This window comes from Mauremys mutica, chromosome 3 (genome assembly GCF_020497125.1).
Source record: "Mauremys mutica isolate MM-2020 ecotype Southern chromosome 3, ASM2049712v1, whole genome shotgun sequence".
NCBI lineage: Eukaryota > Metazoa > Chordata > Testudines > Geoemydidae > Mauremys > Mauremys mutica.
In genome coordinates this window covers 200,252,292-200,275,502 of record NC_059074.1, presented here as the reverse complement: position 1 = coordinate 200,275,502, position 23,211 = coordinate 200,252,292, and the positions used below count along the sequence as shown (strand labels likewise).

Genomic DNA, 23,211 nt, shown 5'->3' with positions numbered 1-23,211 from the left:
AAGTACCCTCGAGTTCCCTCAACTTCAAAGGGAGTTGAAAACAGCACCTCATAGGATCTAACCCTATATAAATAATGGCCTAGGGAAAAGGAAAAAGAGTTGTTTGGACTTTTTAAAAGAGCCCTTTTTCTTTTAAAAGGACACCATCAATTGGAAAGTAATACTTAAGTCTAAAAACAATGCATCTATTATTGGTACAGGTAGCGCCTAGATTACTATTTAAAAAATAAATTAGATAAAACATATTTCTCTATTTTTACAGTTTTGTTTTTACTTTTGACAACACACTCACTCTCTCTCCTGTATAGTAGGTCAGTTAAGCTCCAGTCCTGCAAACACTTACGCACATGTTTAATTTTAAGGATCTGAGTAGTCTCGCTGGACTACGGTAAAAGTCTGGGGACTACTTGAATGCTTAAAGTTAAGCTGTGCGTACGTGTGTGCAGGATCGGGTCCTCAGTCAGTTTCTACTGTTGTTTGAGTGAGTCTTTCTCACAGCTGCCAGGGAGAGGAAAAACATTTTTTTAAATAAGAAAAATGTGACTGAAATCACAGATACTGCAGGAGGTCAAAAGGGGGAGGTGTGGCTCCTGAGAAAAGGTTTTTAATGCTTGTTTTTAAATAAACTAGATTTCAGTTTAATAGTTTCCCTTTAAACATTCATCTAATTTTCTTAAATTAGTTCAACTTTAAATGAATGAGACTCAGATGGAAAAATTGAGAGGGTTTAATTTTTAGATTAAAATGTAATTTCAGGTTCATAGAAATTCTTCAGATACACAGGTATTATATGTTGCTAAAGAGAGTGAAAATGCTATGGTTACAATGTAAGCAAGAAAGCAAGGATTAAAAAAACCTGCAAGAAATATGATTTCCCTAGAAATGCTTGTAGGAATTTTACTTAATTGCAACCAGAAGCTTGACCTGGAAGTGTAATGTTTTGACCCGCTAGCTGTCTGGTTTCCTAAATGTGTTGTTTTGTGCTCTTTAAACTGAGAAAATTTATTTTACACATGTTTAACCCTGTGTGTCCCTAAAAGCACCAGTGTAAAAATGACATCAAACCATCACCAGCAGCAGTCCCCTAAAAAACAAACCGAGCAAATTAAATTTACAAGGACGAAAATTCTTTTAGAAATGCTTGTTAAATGGTGAGGCTGTGGTTACTTTAATTGTCACAAGAGGTGGTTTCAGGCACACTTTATATGGTTGCAAGACCAGCAGTATCTTTTATTTGTGATATTACTATGATAAACAGCAATATTCTGCTTAGCATTCTCTTATTCCTAAACTGCATTGCCATATGACAGATGTAGAGAGAAAATGTGGCACTTTTAGGTTTAAAAAAATCCTTTTTCTAATTTATTTTTGTCATTACCCATCAGGTAACCTTTATTTTCCTGTGCTTAGAAAATTTTGCTGCAGTACTTAACTGAAAGGTTGACTGAGCTAGACTAAGAACCCGACCCGGCAAAAATATATGGGCATTCCAAACTTTACTCACATGAGTAGTTGCATTGGCTTTAATGGGACTATTCATGTGAGTATAGTTATGTATGTTTGTGTTTGCAGGATTGGGCCAGACTTTCCATGTGTCTGTATTTTAGGGGCCTCACTTGCTAAGACTTACACATGTGCTTAACTTTATACACTGTGAATATCATTCTTATTGATCTCAAAGGGACTTTGTGTAAAGAAAAATATATGCGTGCAGTACCCAGGCCTTAATTTGTAAAATACTTATTGAAAAAAGTAAATAACTAAAATTTAGTAAAACCGATACAAATGTAGACAAAGCTCTTCATCACTTGAAAAGTGAAAACCCAATTTGTGGATCCTTTGCGGACACACTAATAGGATTTAGTAAATTCCAGCAGTGTCATAAAGGCAAATAATAAATGTAATTTATTTTATCATTTAGAACATTAATTTGAAAGAAATGTCTGGGGTTTTTTTAATTCACTAAACAAATCCATGCAAGGCAAAGAGATTTAAATTGATAAATCTAGCTTTAGAGGAAAAAGGATGGAAGTTGGCAATCTCATGTTTATTTGCAGAATATTTTTTCACTATCTTCTTAATTAACAGAAGTATTTAGCTTCTGTTGTGGAAACCAAAGTCAGGCTCACAACACTAACTCACAGTTTAGAAATCTATTTTAACAATTAAACAAACATCAACAACTTAAATTATAAATTACATAAAAAGCGAGTGTATTTTTTTTGAACAGGTGTAATATTGACATTTGTTTGGCTTGTTCAGACTTCCAGTTTCTGGATTGGTTACGTCCTCTCTTCTATATCATCTCGGTTTTCCCTCCTTAGATGAGATTGTAAAGAGAAATGGAAAAAGTCACTTTTTGGATAGTATGACAACTCACGCTGGGCCAGATCCTTACCTTGTGTGAATTGATGTAGCTCCATTGAAGTCAACGGAGTTACTCCAATTTCCATCAGCTAAGGATCTGGTCCATTATTTGGAATACACAGGTAAGGAATTTGGGCTTCCTCATACAGTTGAGTTGTATCTTTGTCATATAGTTGAGTTGTATGCTGACAGAAACAAGGTGGGTGAGGTAATATCGTTTATTGGACTGACTTCTGTTGGTGAAAGAGACAATCTGCCGAGCTCCACGGAGCTCTTCTTCAGGTCTAGGAAAGGTAATTGGAGTGTCAGAGCTAGATTGTTAAGCATAAAGAGTAACACATGTTGCAAGAAACCATTCAAATACTGACAACAGTTTGGAAATTCATAATGGTGGCCAGTAAACATAAGGGTATTTCCTTCTTTGCATTTAAGGCGCTAGAACAGTTTTGTAATCGACACACGGTCTCCTCTCAGTTTTTCATCATTATAACAGGTGGGTCTTATATTTTAATCCCTAATATGTCATCATGTCACGTAAACTGGTGTTAAATCACTATTTTTGTAAATTCCTGTCACCAGAAAAAAGCGTGTTGGAACAGATTTTTATCCAGTTCCTTTAGATCTATGGTTCCCCTCCTCCCCTCCCCTCCCCTCCCCTCCCCTCATGCTATTTAGATGAAAAATATGTTGGTCCTAATTTTCTAAATTAGACGTCATCGTCTTTTGTGGGGAGGGGCAATGACTTGAATTCACAGTTTTCCACCTGCTGGATTAATGCTTTCCCATGCATTACAGGTGCTAAATAGAGTGTTCTTCATTGCAGGCACTAAATTATGCCCACAGAAATGTAGGCTTGGTATGGAAATTATACATAACTAACTTGCTATTTGTGATTAAGTACTTCCAGTATGAATCCTGGTTGTGTGTGTGTGGTTTCTTTTGTTTTGTTTTTTTTTAAGATTATTTAAATCCTAAACCTTTTCTTGGGTTGGAACTTGGAATGCAAGGTCATTCCCTGGGGAAAGTCCTTTTGTAACACAGTTTTTTTTATTTTTAGAAAAAATCCATTTGGCTCTTTTAAGCTGTTTCAGTGAAAAAGAAATGTTCTTCTGGTTTAAAGGATGCAGTGTCAAGTTTAAATGATGTATATATGATTTTATATATACATTTTTAAAGCAAATGTGTTATTAATAATCAAATAATTTAATTGTAATTTGCTGTTCACTGTTTATGCTCTTAGCATATTTATGACACTTCATTCAGCCTGGACAATGAAAACAGAATGTTCAGTCACAGCTTTGGTTTTAGTCCATTTCTAATCAGTTTCATTTTGTTTTTCATTAGCTCTATTGCATGGATTGCACATGTTTCAGTGGAATGTTATTAATAGACAACATAAATCTAGAAACCATACTTCTATCTTATCTCTTTTCCATGCCTTTTGTTACAAGTAATCCCAAAGATAACTATTAGCGGAAGAGATTATAGGGGAAAATTTTTTTTCATCTTTTTTACTTTGTGGTTTTGACAGCATTTTGTGTCTCGTCATTTTCAGTGAGATTGCTCACTCAAGTAAAACTACACACGTAGTTTCAACTCTAAAGGGCAATTTTAATCCAAAACAATATGTCAGAAATTTTAAATGGCTGAGCCGTGAGAAAAAATTAGATGTTTTGGAAAACAGCAAGAAAAGCTGTATAATCAGAAATGTAGGAGTGTCAGGTATGAAATTTGGGGGTGGGGGGGGGGCGGCAATAGGCCTTCTTAGGCCTGTCTGTGGTTTTGGAGAAGACTTTGCAGAATTCAGTAACAGAGCCATGCAGGTGCCAGATTTTGCTGGGAAGTGAACACCTGCCAGGCTATTCCAGATAACTCAGCAGCTCATAGGCATTTTCCCAGGCTCCCAGATGAATGGTCTCTAATAGCCGTGGGAGAGGGCTTTCCACTGTTATACACTGTACCACAGGCTCTTCTTGGCAGCCTTGTTGGAAGCTCAACTTGGCTGTAATTCCTTTGGAAAACAAGTGTTGCTGGATAGTTTTACAGTATAAACTCAGTGTCTGATATTTCCTCTCAGTGTCCTGGGACTGTGAAATATATCAGGCAGGGCAAATTACCACTCCCTTAAAATGCATTACTCACTGGAGCACATTGTTGCTTAAACTAAACTGCATCCTTGCTAGGACTGCATTTATTCGGTCATGTTTTGGTTTCCAGTGTCTCGGTGAATGTTTTTGGAACTCTGATATGATGACTTAGATGTACAGTTTCAAAATCAGAATATCCCCCCTCCTCCCTAGAGGTCTCATTTCTGCATTATTTACTGTAAACTTGAAAACATTTTTCCAATTTCTGTGTTGGTAACCAACATGTAGGAGGCTGCAGAGTGCACAGGCTCTTCAGATAGGAAGAAGAAGGCATTTCTGTAGTATCTTCATTTCTTGATCTTGTGTAAGAGAATAGTTAACTTGCAGATATTTTTCCTTGGAATGAGCAGAAAGAACTCTGTAGTGTTAGTAGCATTGCAGCGCTGCTGTATTATCAGCTGACATTGGCACAGCTGTAGTTTTGCTAACACAAACTGATGTTACTGGATGGAGCAGTACAGAAGTTCCAAAGACAATGCACTAGCAAGAGGTTTTTCAGAATATTTGTTAAAAATGGAATATAATGTTCTTTTAAAATATATTTACACCCCAGTTCCTAGCATGAGGATATCCACATCTTAAAACACACACCACAATTAGCAATAACTGGCACCCTTACTAGCATTCTCAGCGAAGAGTGGATGGGTATGAAGACTGAACTTCTCTCTTACTATTAGTCAGAGTTCTTCCAGTTCTGGGTTGATGCACTCTCGAGAAGCAGTGTGGCAAAGCTTGATCAGCCATGGCTGATGCTGTTCCTTCTCTCTTATCCACAGGGGTTATGAACATGATAAATGGAGGACTTCGGTGTCTAGAGCTGTCAACAGTAGCTTTTACACATTAGATTCACTTAAAAGAAGTGTACTGATTGCTAGAACCAACTACACAATATCTACATTGCAATTTCTTTTCATTGCATGATCGTACATTTAATACTCAAATATAGATGCAACTATGAAGAAAACAATTTATTAGGTGGGTTTGATGAACACAAGTTTTAAATCATTGCATGTAAATATTTTTTCACCTCCTAAAAGAAAGAGTGAAGATAATAATTATTCCTGAGGTGCAGCAATTGTACCAATTGATACAAGCAGATGCAGACCACATTCATCATTTAAATGATAAACTTTGGCTGCTAGAGCTGCTGTACTGACATGATATCATGATATCCCCTACTAAATGCAGAATGGCATTTAATTGAGCTTCCATTAGAGCCTCATGACAATATATCTTTCCTGCTGCTAGAAAGGTTCCACAAGGGAAGAATCAATGAAGAGGTGAAATTAAGGAGACATATTTAACAATATTTTGGACATATCATGTATGACTCTGTCACCAACAGAAGTCAACTTGAAATCATGCACTAACAAGGGGCAACTGAAGTGAAATTATCATCGAGCTGGGAGAGGGGGTTTGTCTTACTCCCAGGAGCAGACATATTGTAAATCAAAGGTCGTTAAGATCAATTTGAAACTCTGCTCAGGTTGTTAGTTGGTTAGATATGGTTAAAGACTTACTTCTTACAGGACACCAGAACAGCAGGAAAACTAAACAGATAGACATGTCGCTCCCATTCTTAGACGAATCTCAGGCATGAATCACTGTGTTTTAGAGTGAGGTGGGAAATGTAAAAAATGATCACCTTTTGTTTGAAGTTTTAATAAAAAAATACAATGGAAGTAAAGTGCTTGTTCAGTGTTGTGAGGTACATTCAGGCAGAGAGGATTTCCTCATTTAGTTACCCATTTCCCTCCTTTAGAGACTGGTTTGTAAATTTGTATTTTTACTAGAGATGGTCAAGATTTTTTTAGATGGGAGAATTTTTAATCTGAAAATACCAATTCTCAAAACGGAAACTGTTTGTGGAAATGTGTCAGTTTAGACCAAAGTTTTGTTGGACAGGTTTATCCGGTGTGTGTGTGTGTGTGTGTGTGTGTGTGTGTGTGTGTGTGTGTGTGTGTGTGTGTGTGTGTGTGTGTGTGTGTGTGTGTGTGTGTGTGTGTGTGTGTGTGTGTGTGTGTGTGTGTGTGTGTGTGTGTGTGTGTGTGTGTGTGTGTGAGAGAGAGAGAGAGAGAGAGACAGACCCCCCCATTGTACCCGAGAAGAGCCAATAGCCCAATGTTTAGGGCACTCACCTGGAATAAGAGACCCAGGTTCAAGTCCCTACTCTGAATCGGGCAGATTCAGACTATTGGCTGTTGCAGAGGGTCGCTCTTGAGTGCTTTTTGTGAAAAATTTCAAGAGGTCTAGTTTCTGATGCAGATCAAAAACAAACTTTGAAACCTTGAAATTTTTCACAAAACAGAATTCTTGTTGTTTAGCCAGCTCTAGTTTTTATGGACATCTCTCTGTTCCACTGTTACTGAGATCACAGTGGAAGGCATTGTACTGTCACAATTACAATTTGTTTATAGAAAGCGCAAAGTCTTGTAGTCTTTGATTTGGCTAACCTCACTGACAGTGTGTCAAAAGGATAGTGGGTGCCAAACTGGAAATAGCTAATAACAATTTTCTTTAATCATGTGCTGTAAATATGCAACTAATAAAGGTGATGGACTGCATCCAAAGTGTTCCTTGTTTTTAAACGGTGGCTTAACTTGATACATCTTGACTCGATCTTTAAAGGGAGTCAAGTAGTCAGTTGTCTTCCTAAGGAAAAATTATTTAGGGATTGATTATGGTAAGTAGGCACGGTATTGCATGAAGGATGGTGTGGTGGAACACCACTGCAGGGGTTGCTCCCAGAGGCACTGTGCAAGGTAGGAATCTCTGGAGCATGCAGAAGGGAATGAAGCTGCATTGTCATCCGTGTGCTATGGTCAACATCCAGACCGTCTGCTCCTGGTTAGCTCTCCTGGCTGGAATTGTGATGGGGATATGTGGTCCTGCGTCTTCCCTTGCCTTCTTTCTAGAGTCGAGAATGGCAATATTTATTTATAAGCTTGTCTGTGGCACTTGTCACCAAAGTATCTGAGTGCCTTGCAAAAAGTAATGAGTTTAACCTTGTAACATCCCTGTGAGGTAGGGAAGAATTATTATCCCTACTTTACAGACTGAACTGAGGCACAGAGAAACTAAGTGACTTGCCCAAGATCCCGCAGGAAGTTGATGGCAAAGCAGAGAATAGAATAGAACCCAGTTTTTCTGGAGTTGCAATCCAGTGCACAAGATCATCTTTCTAGCCTTGAGAACCTTTATAGCACAAGGATTCTAAGTGTGGTCAGCCGCTGGGAACGAGGCTCCTTTGTCCCTGCTGGTGCACCCATGCTGAGGCTGGGCACAATTTGATCACCCCATAGTGTTTATCGCTGGAATTAAATATAGCCTGATCTTGTTGAACTGAATGAGATTGGCAAATGATTAGCATCGTTCAGAATCTGCTGATAGCTGTCATCTCTGTACCAAACTTTTTAAAACTTTACACAAGCCAAGGTCTTTCTCTAAAAAGCAATTCGTTAAGAAAATTTTCAGCTGTCTTCTTGATTGTGCGGGTGCAACGGGGTCACAATGAACAGGGTCTTAGTCTCTAGAGCTGTTTATCTGGCACCTTTTGTGGGCAATGAATTAATTAAAATTAATTTCTGTGATTGGATAGCATAACTGATCAATTTTAAAATCCAGTGGCTTTTTTTTTTTTACTCTGCTGCACGTTAGTTAGTTTATTCTTGACTCTAAGAAGTTTTTATTAAAAATATTTCTTTTGGAGAGACGCACGTTTTGTAAGTGAGAGCTATGCCTTCCTTTCCCCAAACAATCAGGAGATCTTTGTAGGAGATGTGTAGCATACTGTGAGACCAGAATGCCCTTACACTTATTACATCACTCTGTTTAATGTTACAGGTGGCAATTTTCACATTACAGCCTACTTCATAAAGAGATGGGTCAATCTCCGTTGTGTGGTGGGGAAACAGTATCGCGGTAAGCAGGCAGTTTCTTATTCCGTTACTTAACATTTAGCACAATTGGGAGAAGGGAGAGGATCATAAACACAGTGTTTCTATTAGAATTTTGATTCAGTTCATTAGTTTCTGTTATGTTTTGTTGTGGGATTTTTTTTAATCAAAAATATTTCCAAACTGTTGTTTGTATGTTTTATTTAACTATAAAGTTGCTTTACTGCCTGTTCCAGAATAATTAGCTCGTTCATACCAGATTTTATATTTGTGATGAGGCTCAGCATTTTACTGAGTCTCCATGGGGTGAATCAACCAGAGGTTGCACTCCGATGAGTCACATCATTATTGTTTGAATATCTTATAGCATCAACTGTATGGTACACGTGTATGCAAGCAAAAGCTTTCATTGAGCCCACTGCTGTAAAACCCCTACATAGGTGATGTCATTGGGCCAGATCTTCTTCTTCTTCTTCATGTTTTCCCAAGCCAAGATGCTCTGTCAGGAAGTGATATCAATCCTGTTGCTCCAACAACAATGAAAAGGAACCATAACAATCACTGCCCTTTATGTTGATCTTTTGAATTTAAAAGAAAAATAAAGTAAATCAGCTAAGCGGCCTTAAAATCTTTTAACTGCTTGAATAACAATCTTAGTAATGTCTCTTACATTTTATAGGGTTTTATTTACTATGTTTATGGACATTTTTTAAGTCTCTTCTGTTTCAAATAACTACTAATTTTGTCCAACTGCATACTGAGTGCAGAGATTAGAGTGTTGATTTTAAGTATTTCAGCAAAGCTGTACATTTTCATGGCTGTTTTGGAATATTAGATTATATTGTAATAATGTCTTTTACATCAAAACTTTATTTGTTTTGGAGCTAAGCTTTATTGGAATTTTACATGAAATATTGTAGTCTGGTGACAGATTTGTTTTGTTAACCAGCAAGAGACTATCTGGCAAAATGTAACAGTTAAAACAGCCAAACTAAAATGTATTTGATCTACCAGTACTATCAGAAAAAATTCTAAGGCCACGATCCTGTCAGGGGCGGCTCCAGGCATCAGCACGCCAAGCGCATGCTTGGGGTGGCAAGCCACTGGGGGCGCTCTGCCGGTCGCCGCGAGGGCGGCAGGCAGGTTGCCTTCGGTGGCATGCCTGTGGCGGGTCCGCTGGTCCCACGGCTTCGGCGGACCTCCCGCAGGCTGCCTGCCGTGCTTGGGGCGGCAAAATGTCTAGAGCCGCCCCTGGATCCTGTAATGAGCTCCACATGAATAGATCCCCCTGCTCCCACACACAGGTTGTTGAAAGACAGCGGCCAAAATTTGTTGTTTTTTCTTTGTCGTTAATAATAATTTTTATTATTAATAAAAGCTGCTGCTGCACTCTAAGAAGTATATTTCCTGAGCTACTAAACACTTTGGCCTCAACAGTTCTTTTAGTCAGGATACATGTATAATACTGCAACCAAACAAGAATACATTGATTATCATTTAAGTAGAATTCTGTATTTTGCAATTGAAACTCATGGTTGCATTGGTTCATTTTACAGTCAAAGCTGAAATAACACATTGTCAGAATGCTTAATATCTGAGACTAGGAGCAACCCTTCTGCATATGCATCTTATCCTTCCTGTGCAGAAGGTGGGGATTACTGCCCCCACTCCCCATCCCAGCACCACTCCTTATTTCCTCTGGAGCCTTTCTGCTGGGAGCTCTGCAGGGCTGAGACCAGAAGAACAGCAGGTCTGACTACAAGCCACCACACCAACCCACAGATCTAGTAGTAATTAATACAGTATTAACTCTTGTAAAGTTACCTTCATGGCTCCTGCTTAGCAGCCGTAGGAGGACTTGGCAAATGGTTGCACAGTGGAGAAGTAGCTGTCCATGCAGATAGCTCCATATTCTTCCCCTGTTTGCTGCACTTTGATGGGATGTTCTGAGGGAAATTGTGTGGTCAGCCTCATAGTTTTCCTGCCTATCTTACCTCTTTCCCCACCCATAAGACAGGATGTTCTGGCCCATTGTTATAAAAGTCTGACAATTTCACATATAAATCCTAAATAAAAATACGTCATTTTAATATATGTGGAAATAATCTCAGATTGCTAAAACAGAACTCTCTCTCTCTCTCTCTCTCTCTCTCTCTCTCTCTCTCTCTCTCGCTCTCGTATTTTTGTCACTAAATTGAGTGATGCCTGATGTACTCTATTCTGATCAGTGGTTCAGAATTGTTATTACTGAATCATCTTCCCTCTAGTAATCTCAGATGACTACAAAGTTTTGTTGTTATGTGTTAACTCTGGGAACTGTGTTTTTAGGAGTAGGATATGTGAGATCGTAATGGTAAACAGTAATAAATCGTTTAAACACTTTAAAATCACCTTAGTGATAGTTTGAAAGATGTTTTCCATATGCCATGTTATGTCCAATTTTGATGCAATACATTATACTGATGTTATAAACATGATTTAAAGGTTTTGAGATGAAAAGATGATTCATCAGACTAGCACAAAGGAAATCATGCTGAATGACTTGCCAGGGGGGTTCCATGTGATATATTTGTCCTGGGCTCAGGTGGACTAATTTGCAGCCTAGCCTTTTCTCTGGAGAACTGAGCTTACTCTGCCCTATTGATAACTGAATGATTTACCCCCTCACCTACAAAAAAACCCACAAGTGAAGGGGAAGGAAAGAGTGGGGAATTGCAAAAAGTGAGGTGGGAGAAAAAAATTATTGTGCATTTTAAAATGTCAGCTGCTTTGATTTACAAAATGTAGTGCACATATACGTTGCCCTTATAAAAGCTATATTATATACTGAAAGATGCATGTAATCTTTTGGGGGTTTGTTGTTTTACACAGAGCTGCGTGTATTTCCAGACAAATTTGTGGTTTGTGTCACTAGACTTGAATCTAATCCCAGTCTTTGGACAAGCGAAAATGGAGCACTGGTATGTATGGAGGAGCACTAGAATAGTCTGATTTATTGTTCAGTGGTGAGACATGTTTCTGTGTAGACTTAGTCATTCAAATGCTAATCTGATATTTTCTAGGGATGGAAAAGATCATCTAAACAATTGGGCCAAGATGTTAGAAATGGGAACCTACAGTTAGTCTCCTAAATGCATATTTTGTCACCTAAGTGGTCTGATTATCAAATGGGCTGAACACCCAACACCTCCCGCTGAAGATAGCAGGAACTGCTAGAAGCTCAGCACGTTTGAAAGTCAGGCCACTTATTTAGAATCCTAACTTTAGGTGTCCATTTCTGGCTACTTGGCCTTGAAACCTTTTGTGTTACCAAATATTAAGATTTATAAGGTCCTCTGTTTTATTTGTTTTCACTATTTTTTTGGCATCTCTGTCCTATAAGACAACTAATAAGGGTCAGCGGTGGCACTGCTGGAACAAAATATGTTCCCCTAATAAATTTATGGGGAAAAAAGGTATTGCTGGGTTGTTTATTACCAGTAAAAATTATTACTTATATATTTCATCTAGAAGGCTCTATCAGGGTCAACAGCTTATGAATTTTACACTGCAGTTAACCACTGGTTGTCTCATGAGTGCTAACATTGACCCAGGTGGCCTGTTTTATAACAGGCAGTTTCTTTTGCACTCATGGTGAATGTCATAAATACACATTAAGGTCTGTGCATGTATTGTAGGAGTGATTAATGGAAATATTAAGTTTAAACATTAAATTTAATTTAAGGCTCTTTGTAACAGGAAAGTTTCATTCTAACATCAGCTACGAGGGCTTTATATTCTTTCTTATCTTGGTCCCGAGATTGATAAACACCACAGGATAAGTAATCCAGCAAAAAGAGATGTTTAGTTTGCTCAAAAGAAAATCTAGTTAACTGCTTTTGAAAATATTTTGTTACCAACCAGAACAAAAAACTATTATTCTCACAACATGTGTTTTAAAAGCCACTCAGACTTCTTAAAATGGGACTATTTAACATGCATTTTGACAAACAAACAAACAAACAAACAAACGACCACACTCTGTGATTGGGAAGTGAATTATTATATTTTTCTTTTTTAAAGTTTCTTGTAAAACTCTCCTTCCAATTTGAGAGAGTTAATTTCTCCAAAAAGCAACAAATAATAATTCCCCTTCTTAGTTTCCCTTTCATATGATTCCTATTAGAAGAGGAAAGGCAACTGAATAATGTGCTGCTGTCAAGAATATTTTGATTGTTTCACATAAATATTACAGTATTGATTTGAAATTGTGTAACTTAAAACTTGAATCCATCTGTACAAATCCCTAATTATTCAAAAAGTGAACGTAACATTTTAAGGGCCTGTTCTATAGGGCTGTTCATGTGAGTAAAGTTATTCAGGTGCCTAATTCTTTGCAGGATCAAACCCTAAATCAGAGAGCTCTCCTGTCAACATAATAAAACCACCTCAACGAGCAGCAGTAGCTATGTCAGTGGGATTTCAGAATCCTTTGTGCCGTTCTAGCATCAGGGTCGGCTGCTATGATCTGCCCCACTATGTATATGAAATGTACAGCACGTGCTATCGTAGTGCTAATGTGCTTGCTATGAAGTTTAACAGGAAGTATGCCTGGATTCTGTACTAGACTGCAGAAGCCCCTCCCTCCCCCAATTCTCTTCTATGGCATGTTCTGTGAGGGAGGTGCTTATTATGACTCCATAGCTAAGATGTTCTGAATTGAGCTTAAAATGGGGCGTACATTTCTGTTTTTGTCTACACCAGGGGTCGGCAACCTTTGGCACGTGGCTCGCCAGGGTAAGCATCCTGGCGAGCCGGGCCGGTTTGTTTACTTGCCGCATCCGCAGGTTCGGCCGATCGCGGCTCCCACTGGCCACAGTTCGCCATTCTGGGCCAATGGGGGCAGTGGGAAGCGGCGCGGGCCGAGGGATGTGCTGGCCGCCTCTTCCCACCGCCCCCATTGGCCCAGGACGGTGAACCATGGCCAGTGGGAGCTGCGATTGGCTGAACCTGTGGACACGGCAGGTAAACAAACCGGCCCAGCCCACCAGGGTGCTTAGCCTGGCGAGCTCCATGCCAAGGGTTGCTGACCCCTGCTCTAAACATAGGTGGTCTTTGGAGTTTAAAACATCATCTAGTGTTACTTTCTGTGCCCTTTGAATTTCCTATGTAGTATTTGGTTGGTTTTGTATAATAAAATTTTCAATAGGAAGTGTTTGAAATTTGTCTCTGGGTTGTTCAGGGGTTCTCACATTTTATTGTTGACATGTATCTTTAAAACAAATATTGTCAGGCAGCTGAACCTTGAAGAGATCTAGTGCAACAGGCAGTGTTTGAAAACAAATCTTTAGGTTTAAGGGTAATTTTTCACTTTTAATCTTTATAACTGAGAGTTTATTCTTCAGTGACTGGCACATTTCTTTTTCAGAGAAACTAACAAAGTTAAAAATGGCTACTATCTATCTCCCATTGTTCTCAATGGGAACGAGGCCATAGGTTTCCCTCATTTAAGATGGCTACCATTTCCTTATACCTGCTGCAGGAGGACGTTTTTAAGTTGTACTTAGCAGAGATGGCCACTGTCTCCTATTGTCCTATCGAGGGTGAAGCCAGGTTGTCCTCTGGGAAGAGGTTCCCTTATGCTGTCATGGGGAAGAAATAACTATGAGGAGCAGGTGAATTTTCAGGCCTTTGGAATACAAGGGAAAAGGAGGGAAAGTATGTATTTGGGGGAAGAAAGGGGGGAGGGGAATATGGAGGACAGAGAGGAAACCTGGGGTATATGCAGGGAATGTGGAAGACAGGGAGGGGAACCTGAGGTTTGTAGGGCAGGGAGAGAAATAAGGGCAGGTGTGTTGGAGGGAGTTCACTAAAGGAAGTGGGAACAGAGTTAAGATTATGGTGTATGGTCTCACGTGTATGGTAATTTTAGTAGATATAAGGTGTGTGCCTTTGGGTTGGGGAATAGAGGATACTGTTCATGTGGATCGCACACTAGGTGTTCATTTGTAATCTTTGAGTAGCAGTGTCTGTTGAGTTGTAGCCTGCACAGTGCATGTCCTAGTGTGCCCTCCACCCAAGGGCACATGCAGCCGTCCCTCACTTCCCTCCAATGTGGGATCTCAGTATTGTTCTTACAAGGGTCATAGAGCCCCTTCTTTGAGTCTCCCTCTGAATGCTCTCACCTTACTCTCAAGATGGCCTTTCTGATCACCATTATATCAGCCAGAAGTCAGCAAACTCTAGGCTGTCAGGATCCCAACAAGGGGCAGTGAGGGCCAAGGGTCAAAGCAGGGGCAAACCTGAGGCTAGGAGTAGCTAAGGAGTTTGTAGTCAGTTCCAGGCCAGGGTCAATACTGAAAGTCAGAGCCCAACTGAGGTTTCAGGGTCCGAGTTAGGAGATGAAGTCCAAAACAAGCCGAGGTCAAGCCAGGAGCTCAAGAGCATAGAACAGGAATGGTCATGGCAGCTACAAGAGATCCGCACTGTTGCCTGGATACTTCCTGAAATGACCCTTGGGTTTATATAGGCAGGGAGCCATCAGGAGTGCTGGGGCTGCTGCCTGTCAAACCCTTATGGCAGAACTTCCCATAGTCATTGTCCACAGCAAATCATGGGAAGTGGAGCGCAGGCTGATTACAGCTGCCCCTTAGTGGCAGCCTGGAGATGTTAACTGTGTGATAGCTCCGCCGGCCTGGATTTTAGACCTGTGAGGTCTTATACAATCGCTTCTGGCTAACCCACCTTGCACAGACTTCCATTTAAATCAATCTGTTAATCTTCTCATTTTCTTTCCAAATACCCCATTCCTCTCCAGGGAAAAAGAAACCTCACCCCTTGGATGTTTCTAGTGCCTTGTTGTATTATCTTAATAGAACAAAGCCCGTTAGGCAGGCTCCTCATCTCTTTGTTGCCATAAGTAGCTCTTTTAAGGGGCGGGCTATTTCATCCCAGAGAATATGTCTCTGGATTTCCCCATGTTATTTCAATCTGTTTATCATATGGTTGGCATTCCTCTCCCTTCGAACATCAAAAGCACAGGTTGCCTTCTCTGCAGTTTTTAGAACGTCCTCATATCTGAGATCTGCAAGGCAGCAATATGGTGTAATCTCCTTACTTTTGTTAAACCCCATGCCCTTGAGTTGGCGACAAGATCAGGTGCCAGATGTGGTAGGGCAGCGTTACAATCACTATTAGAGCTGGTCACAACATTTTCATCTGACCCCCCAAAATGCTTTTTTTTTTTTTTTTTGCAAAACCAGAATTTTCCAAGAAAAAAACCAGTTTTGCTGAAACATTTTGATTTTGTGTTGGGGAAATTGAAATGAGGGCTCTCTGGCTGCCTGCTTGGAAGCATCTTGTCAATTTCACTTGCAGCAAAGAGAAATTGACAAAGCTTTTCTGGGGACAGAAAGCAGGAGCACTCAACCTCCCCTGCAGCTCTGGGAGCTGGAGAGGTGCAGCTACGGGACCCAGAGAGGCACAGAGCCCAGCTTCTCTGCCTCCACACCTTCCACTAGCTCTGGGAGCTGATGAGAGAGAGCTCCACTTTGTAGACTGCCCAGTGACCAGCTTCCATAGTCTGTGGCTCTGGGCCAGCCTTGTCATGCCAGGGTTTCCAGGATCCCTGCCATGAAGTTGGGAGCCTGATAGGCTTGGGAGGCCTGACTCTAATAAGAGCTCAGATCCCGACTTCACAGCAAGGAGCCTGGAAACCTGAGAATCTCAGCTCGAGCCACAGTTTCCAAGCTCCCTGATGTGGACCCAGGAGCTTGAGTGTTGTGGGACCAGCTCCCAAGGTCTGTGGCGCTGGGGCAGCCCCTCCAGGTGGACTGCTCAGAGTCAAGGGACCCCAAACTTCCAGACTTCTGGGCTAGCTTGCATCCCAGGGAGCCAGCTGGCCTGTGTGTGTGTGTGTGTATGGAGGCCCTGGGGTCCCTAGCCCAAGGCAGTCCTCATGGTGGGGCTATCCCAGAACTGAAGAATTTGGGAGCTCTAGTGGATGCAAAATGAAACTGTTATTTCTTCTTCGAGTGATGTCCCTTTGAGTGCTCCACTTCAGGAGTCAGTGCATCCCGGTGACGTCAGTCGGAGATTTATGGAACCAGTGTCCGCGTGGGTCATGCATGCACAGCAGGCATCTTGCAGTGCCGCGTCTAGCACATGCATGACTCGAGTCCCCCAGTTCCTTCTCAACCATCATCGGCTGAAGACAGAGCTCTGGGGCAGTGTTTGTACTCTCGCCAAACCTTTAAAAAACACAGCAGCTTAAATAGTTAGTCTTTTAAAAGTTACAGTTAGAGTTAGTGATAGTTTTAAGAAAAAAAAAGTTTACTTCCCCAGTTTACCCTCCCTGCACTGGGGTCAGTTAACCATCAGAGATGCCTGGCTCCCCAGCCTTTAAGCAATGTGGCTCTTGCCACAAAGCAATGCCCATTTCAGATGGACGCTCTTTGTGTGTCCGATATCTTGCGGAGACGCATATCCTGCAAAAATGCGCCCACTGCAGTAATCTGAAAGCGAGAGCCCAGCATGACTGAGATCTCCGCTTGAAAATGATTCTGATGGAGAAATCTCTCCAGCCAGAGCCAGACCAACAGACCTCCTTTCTGGGCCCCCTGTGCAGGGACAGAAGACATGCTTTTCTCTAAAGGGCCATGGAAGAGGGTGCAGACATCTCCGCAGAGAGCACTACGGAAACATAGGTGGTCTCTTGCCAGGCCACTACCCCGGATGCTGACACATGCTCAGATGAGCACCTATGATGATCCGGGCACCTCCGGTACTGTCGAGTCCCAAGTGAAGGAGACGGAGTCGAGGCACAGAGGGCAACATGCCTCCTCCATGGCACCGAATTCACCCATAAGGGACCCGGTGCTGAGTGTCTCCTCAGGCACCATGCCTCTGCCCTCAGCACCAACATCACAGTCAGCACTGGTTGAGAAAACCAAGTCGGCACCGACCACACCAACTAAATTCTTCACCAGGCAGTTATGGTCAAGGGTTTGGACAACCTCCTTCACCAGGCAGTGCTGTCACCCGATCTGTCCCGATGCTTTTGACACCACCTTCGCCCATTCTTCCACATCTGGACATCAATAATAACGGACCAATGGGTGTTAGAGATCATACGACCGGGATATACCATCCCCTTTACCAATCACCTACCCTATCCCACTCCCCGTCCCTCTTCAGGGATCCTTCTCATGTGCACCTGATACAACAAGAAGTTGATCATCTTTTACAACTAGGTTCCGTGGAACCTTCACAATACATGGGGAAGGGGGTCTACTCCCACTTCTTCTTGACACAGAAGAAGAATGGGGGATGGAGACGTATCTTGGATCTCAGGAAACTCAACATGTTCGTACGCACTTAAAAGTTCAAAATGGTGGCACTGGGCATGATACTTCCAGCACTGCAAAAGGAGGGCTGGTTTTCACTCCTTAACCTCCAAGATGCTTATTTTCATATTACTGTACACCCCGCTCACAGGAAATCCCTGCGTTTCACAGTAGGACACAAACACTTCCAGTACAGAGTACTACCGTTTGGCCTATCCACTGCACCAAGAGTTTTCTCCAAAACCCTAGCAGTAGTAGCGGCACATCTGTGCAAACAGGGAATAACGATTTTCCCTTACCTGGACGATTGCCCAACTCAACAAGAAGCATTGGACTCAGTCCAGACGATGATCACACTATTCAGGGATCTAGGACTACAGATAAACGAATGAAAATCCACTCTAATCCCTGTCCAACAACTGGACTTCATCGGGGCACATCTCGATGCTGTAGAAGCCAAGGCGTCCCTGCTCCTGAACAGATTCACAACTGTGACAAGCCTTATCTCAAAGGTAAAAGTCAGCCCCCAAATACCAGCTCATACTGTCCTGCAACTGCTAGGGCCCTTGGAACCACAACTTTTGTGGTACGACACGTAAGACTACATATTCGCTGTCTGCAGGACTGGCTGAGCTCAGAATACATACCCAGCAAGCACAGCCTTCACAAATCACTTACTGTACTGCTCTGTGTCCTGGACTCTCTACACTGGTGGACAAAATTAGAAAATGTATGCCTGGGCATCCAGTTCCAACAGGAACCCCCGTCAATAGTAATGACAACAGACACCTCACTGATAGGCTGGGGTGCCCATATGCACCTGCGCAGGGTTAAAGGCAAATGGTCTCCTGCAGAGACTCAGTTACACATCAGTCTATTAGAACTATGCGCAGTCCGCAATGCCTCCACTTCCTACCGCACATAAAGAACGAATCCATTCGCATCATGACTGGCAACATTGCCTGCATGTTTTTCATCATTCGACAAGGCCATGAAACTCTGGAACTGATGCGTACACCACAACATTTCAGCCTTCTACCTTCCAGCTGTCAGAACGCGATGGTGGACATGCTAAGCAGGTACTTCTCTCGAGACCATGAACTGGAAATGAATGGGAGAGTTTGCTCTCCATCTTCCACTGGTGGAGCACTCCCCCCATTGATTTGTTCACATCCCCAACGAACAGCAAATGTGCAATGTTCTGGTCAAGAGCAGGGATGGGACCCCGGTCACTCGGGGATGCCTTTCTCATCACATGGGATACATAACTCATGTACTCTTTCCCACCGATTCCAATAATATCGCATATGGTATACAAAATACGAACAGACAAGGCCAAAGTTATCCTTATAGTCCCAACATGGCCAAGACAAGCATTTTCCCCTTACCTGATGTGCATGATGATATACACTCCTCGAACTCTCCCTCGTCGTCCGGACCTGCTGTCTCAGAACAACGGTCGTACTCTTCACCTGAATCTGCAGAAACTCCACCTACAAATGTGGCTCCTACATGGTTCCATCCTGGCGAACTAGCCTGCTCGGAACAAATTAAACATGTTTTACTAAACAGCAGGAAAGTGACCATGTGGAATACTTACTTTCAAAAATGGAAGAGATTCTCCTCCTGGGTGTCAAGTAAAACACTTCGGCCTCCATAGCACCATTACCATTAGTGTTGGAATACCTACTGGAGCTGAAACAATCAGGTTTAGCAACATGCTCGATCAAAGTCCATCTTGCTGCCATTACTGCACTCCATCATGAGATTGACGGCAACTTGATCTTTACGCACCCAGTTACTAAACACTTCCTCACGGGTCTCCAGAACATTTACTCAGAAGTTCGCCAACCTACCCCGGTCTGAGACCTCAATCTGGTGTTGAAATGCCTCACCAGACTGCCATTCAAATCCTTAGCCACCTGTTCCCTGCTACATTTATCCATGAAAGTGGCCTTTCTGGTCACTATTACTTCTGCCAGACGGGTGAGTGAGATCGGGTGCTCATGGCCAATCCTCCCTACACAATATTCTTCAAAGACAAAGTCATGCTACATCCGAACAGAAAATTTTACTGAAGGTAACATCAGCCTTTCATATGAACCAATCAATCCATCTGTTCTGTTCATTCCCTCTGAAGCCACTGTCAGGGGAGGATGGACCATTGGTCTGACCCAGTATGGCTGTTCTTATGGTCCCAAAAGATATAGCATGCAATTGCTATATCTGTCACAGCAAATATATTGGTTAAATCAGTAATTTAAAAATTGAATTATAAAACACTAGATGAAAAATTATGATAGACGCAAACCATTGTGGATTCTGCAAAGATTGAATCAGCTAGAATTCTTGAAGTTGTCTGCTACAGAACAGATATAGGAAAACTGCTAAAGAAACTAAGTAGTCCCACACTAAAAGGTATAGTTTTCCTATGGCTTGGAAATTGATGGGTCCATTTTCAGCATGACAAAGGGTAACAGTTGTGTACCCCAAGGATCCATACAAGGAATGCTGATGTTTAGTATATTAATGATCTGGAGAAGTGGCTGAGCAGTGTCATGGCATGATTTGCATATCATACACAATTATTTACCATTGCCAAGACAAGACAAGACTGTGGAGAAGTTCATAGAGACCTAGCAGAGCTGCATAGATGGGCAGCATGATGACAGATTAAATTCATTGTTGTCAAATTCAAAGTATATAGATTGGAAGTAACAATTTGAACTCCTCATACACTTTGTTGGGTTCTGTATTAATTGTAACAAAACACAGTCCTGAGTGTCCTTATAGATAATTCAATGTAAGGGGTCCAGTGGCTGGCAATAGAAAAGATATGGGACATGAAAAGACTTCCTTATGATGCGGGATTGAAATAATAGGGACACATTCCTGCAATCCTTTACTGAGGTGAGTAATCCTTTCTCATGAGTACTTCATTTGACTTAAATCTAACTACTTTCTTAAGGGCTGGACAGCTGAGAAAAGTTTTGTGGGATCATATAACTCTTTTTCAATACCTAAATAACTTACATTTTAGTGGAACACTCAAAGTAAAAATTGACTGCATTCTTGCTGTCCCAAGGGCCTCCAGCAGATAACCAGCAGGATTGTTTTGTAGAGCAAACTATCCTCTTACCTTCAGCAGAAAACTCCATAGCAATTGATAAGAAATAAATTCTATATCTTGACTTCAAAATGAACTGAAATAAATATAGCATAAAGAGACTAAATGTCATGGAGGGATTTGGGGCAGTCTCTAATTTCTACAGTTCAGTGCTATCACTTACATTCAGCCCTTATGCAAACACACTGCAGTCAGACTTTTCTTTGCTCATGCCTATCCCCACCCTTCCCCATTCCTCTATTCACATAGAATACATCAGTGGTTTTCAGACTGTGGGTCGCAACCCAGTACTGGGTTGCGGAATGTAAGGCACTGGGTCGCAGCAGCTCTGGTCATCACTGCTGACGGGACCGTTAAAAGTCCTGTCGGTGGTTCTGCCTGGCTAAGGCAGTCTAATTCTGTTCTGACACTGCTCTGCGCTGCGGAAGCAGCCAGCAGCAGGTCCAGCTCCTAGGCGGAGGGGGCCACGGGGCTCTGCGTGCAGTCTCCGCCCCCCACACACGAGCACCAGCTCCACACTCCCATTGGCCAGTTCCCAGCCAATGGAAGCTGGGGGACGGCGCCTGCAGCTGAGACCTGCGCAGAGCTGCTTGCGCACCTCTGCCTAGGAGCCAGACCTGCTGCTGGCCACTTCCGGGGCGCAGTGTGGTCAGCAGTGCCAGGACAGGCAGGCAGCCTGCCTTAGCACCCCCGCCACGCAACTGACCGGGAGCTGCCTGAGGTAAGCCCATGCCCCAATGCCCTCCCTCAGCCCTGAGCCCCCCCCCAACCCAGAGCCCCTTCCTGCACCCCAAACCCCTCATCCCCGGCCCCACCCCAGAGCCTGCACCCCCAGCCCAGAGCCCTGACCCCCTCCTACACTCCAACCCTCTGCCACAGCCCTGAGCCCCCCCTCAACCTGGAGCCCCCTCCTGCACTCCAAACCCCTCATCTCCAGCCCCAGCTCTCCGACACCCTGCCCCAGCCCAGAACCCCCTCCAAAACCCTGAACCCCTCATTCCTGGCCCCACCCCACAGCCCTCACCCCTGCACCCCAACCCTCTGCCCCAGCCCTGAGCTCTTCCCACACACCAAACCCCTCATCCCCAGCTCTGCTGGGTCGCAGGCATCCACAATTTTCTTCAACTGGGTTGCCAGAAAAAAAGTTTAAAAACCACTGAAATAGATAATGGCTATAAACTGATAGAGATTGAGTTTGAGGATGTCTATTACATTAGTGAGAGCTCGTCTACTTTTCACTTTATTTCTTCCCCAATTTATATAATCTAATCCATACTAAAATAAAATGAAAAAGAATCTGAAAGTAAAAAGTTTGTCCTTGGTAGTAATATTTCCAGAGCTTGGTCGTGCCATTATGATACCAGGCTAAGACCTGCTGGTACTGCCTGATTTATATGCCTAGCCTAGATATAAGTGGCAAGATCAAGGATATTACTGTTAACCTTTCTAAGGTCTCTTACGGTCATTTCACATGGTATCATAGTTATATAAACAATGCAGTTCTTTTACCTGTTGGTGTATTGTTTTTCTAAGTTTAAGTCTTATCCTTTTATACTAAAAGCTTATTTTTCCTGGCAAAACCAGATTTTTTTTGTAAATGAAACATAGTACTGTAAAAAGAACATGAGTACTTTGTGGCACCTTAGAGACTAACAAATTTATTTGGGCATAAGTTGTCGTGGGCCACAAGTACTCCTCGTTCTTTTTGCTGATACAGACTAACACGGCTACACTTGTGTTCTTTAATCAATAGTTTGTTCTGTTGTTACCCGGCATATAAATGCAGAGCAAAGGGAGTAACTGTTTGTCTACGTAGAAAAATGAACATAAAGGATATTCATCTGTTTACATTATATGTAGTGGATGCTTCAGTCATTTAGACTTATCAGACAGGTGAGAGTACTCTATTTTCAGATGACTCAAAGCTACAATACAGGATTGCAATATTTTTTCAGGAACCCATGTAACATTTTGCTGTTAGTCGAGAAGTTAGTGTTTCCCTTGTCTTGAAATGTGTAATAAAATAACTAATTTTTTGCTTTTATTTTATAAAAAGTCATTTATAGGAAAACTTTTATAAAGTCCTTTTGCATACCTTTTGGAGGCAGGAAACTTACAATTGAGGGAAAATTGGCTGAAGGTACAAGTGTCAGAAAAATACTGCTCTTTTATTAATACAAAAAAATCGGGTCTGGTTATGGTTTAAATCTGCCTTTTAATTCTTTAAGAGAAGTTGTCAGATCGACTAAAAACAAACATGTAAAATGTGTATCACATGGGTCTTAAAGCACATCAATATCACATTTGTTTTAACTACCTTTTCTTCTGTGACATTAGGAGTGTCTGTACTT

General features: G+C 41.9%; 1 protein-coding gene across 4 annotated transcripts in view; it reads left to right on the top strand.

Moving 5' to 3' along the window:
* The window catches only part of LOC123366815 (SLX4 interacting protein), a 129,256-nt gene that overhangs the window by 85,871 nt on the left and 20,174 nt on the right, over positions 1-23,211 (top strand). For all 4 annotated transcript variants that reach the window (XM_045010586.1, XM_045010587.1, XM_045010585.1 and 1 more), the window contains 2 exons: positions 8,358-8,435; positions 11,282-11,370. In XM_045010586.1, coding sequence (XP_044866521.1) covers positions 8,358-8,435; positions 11,282-11,370 — 167 coding nt within the window. The remainder of the gene's footprint in view (positions 1-8,357; positions 8,436-11,281; positions 11,371-23,211) is intronic.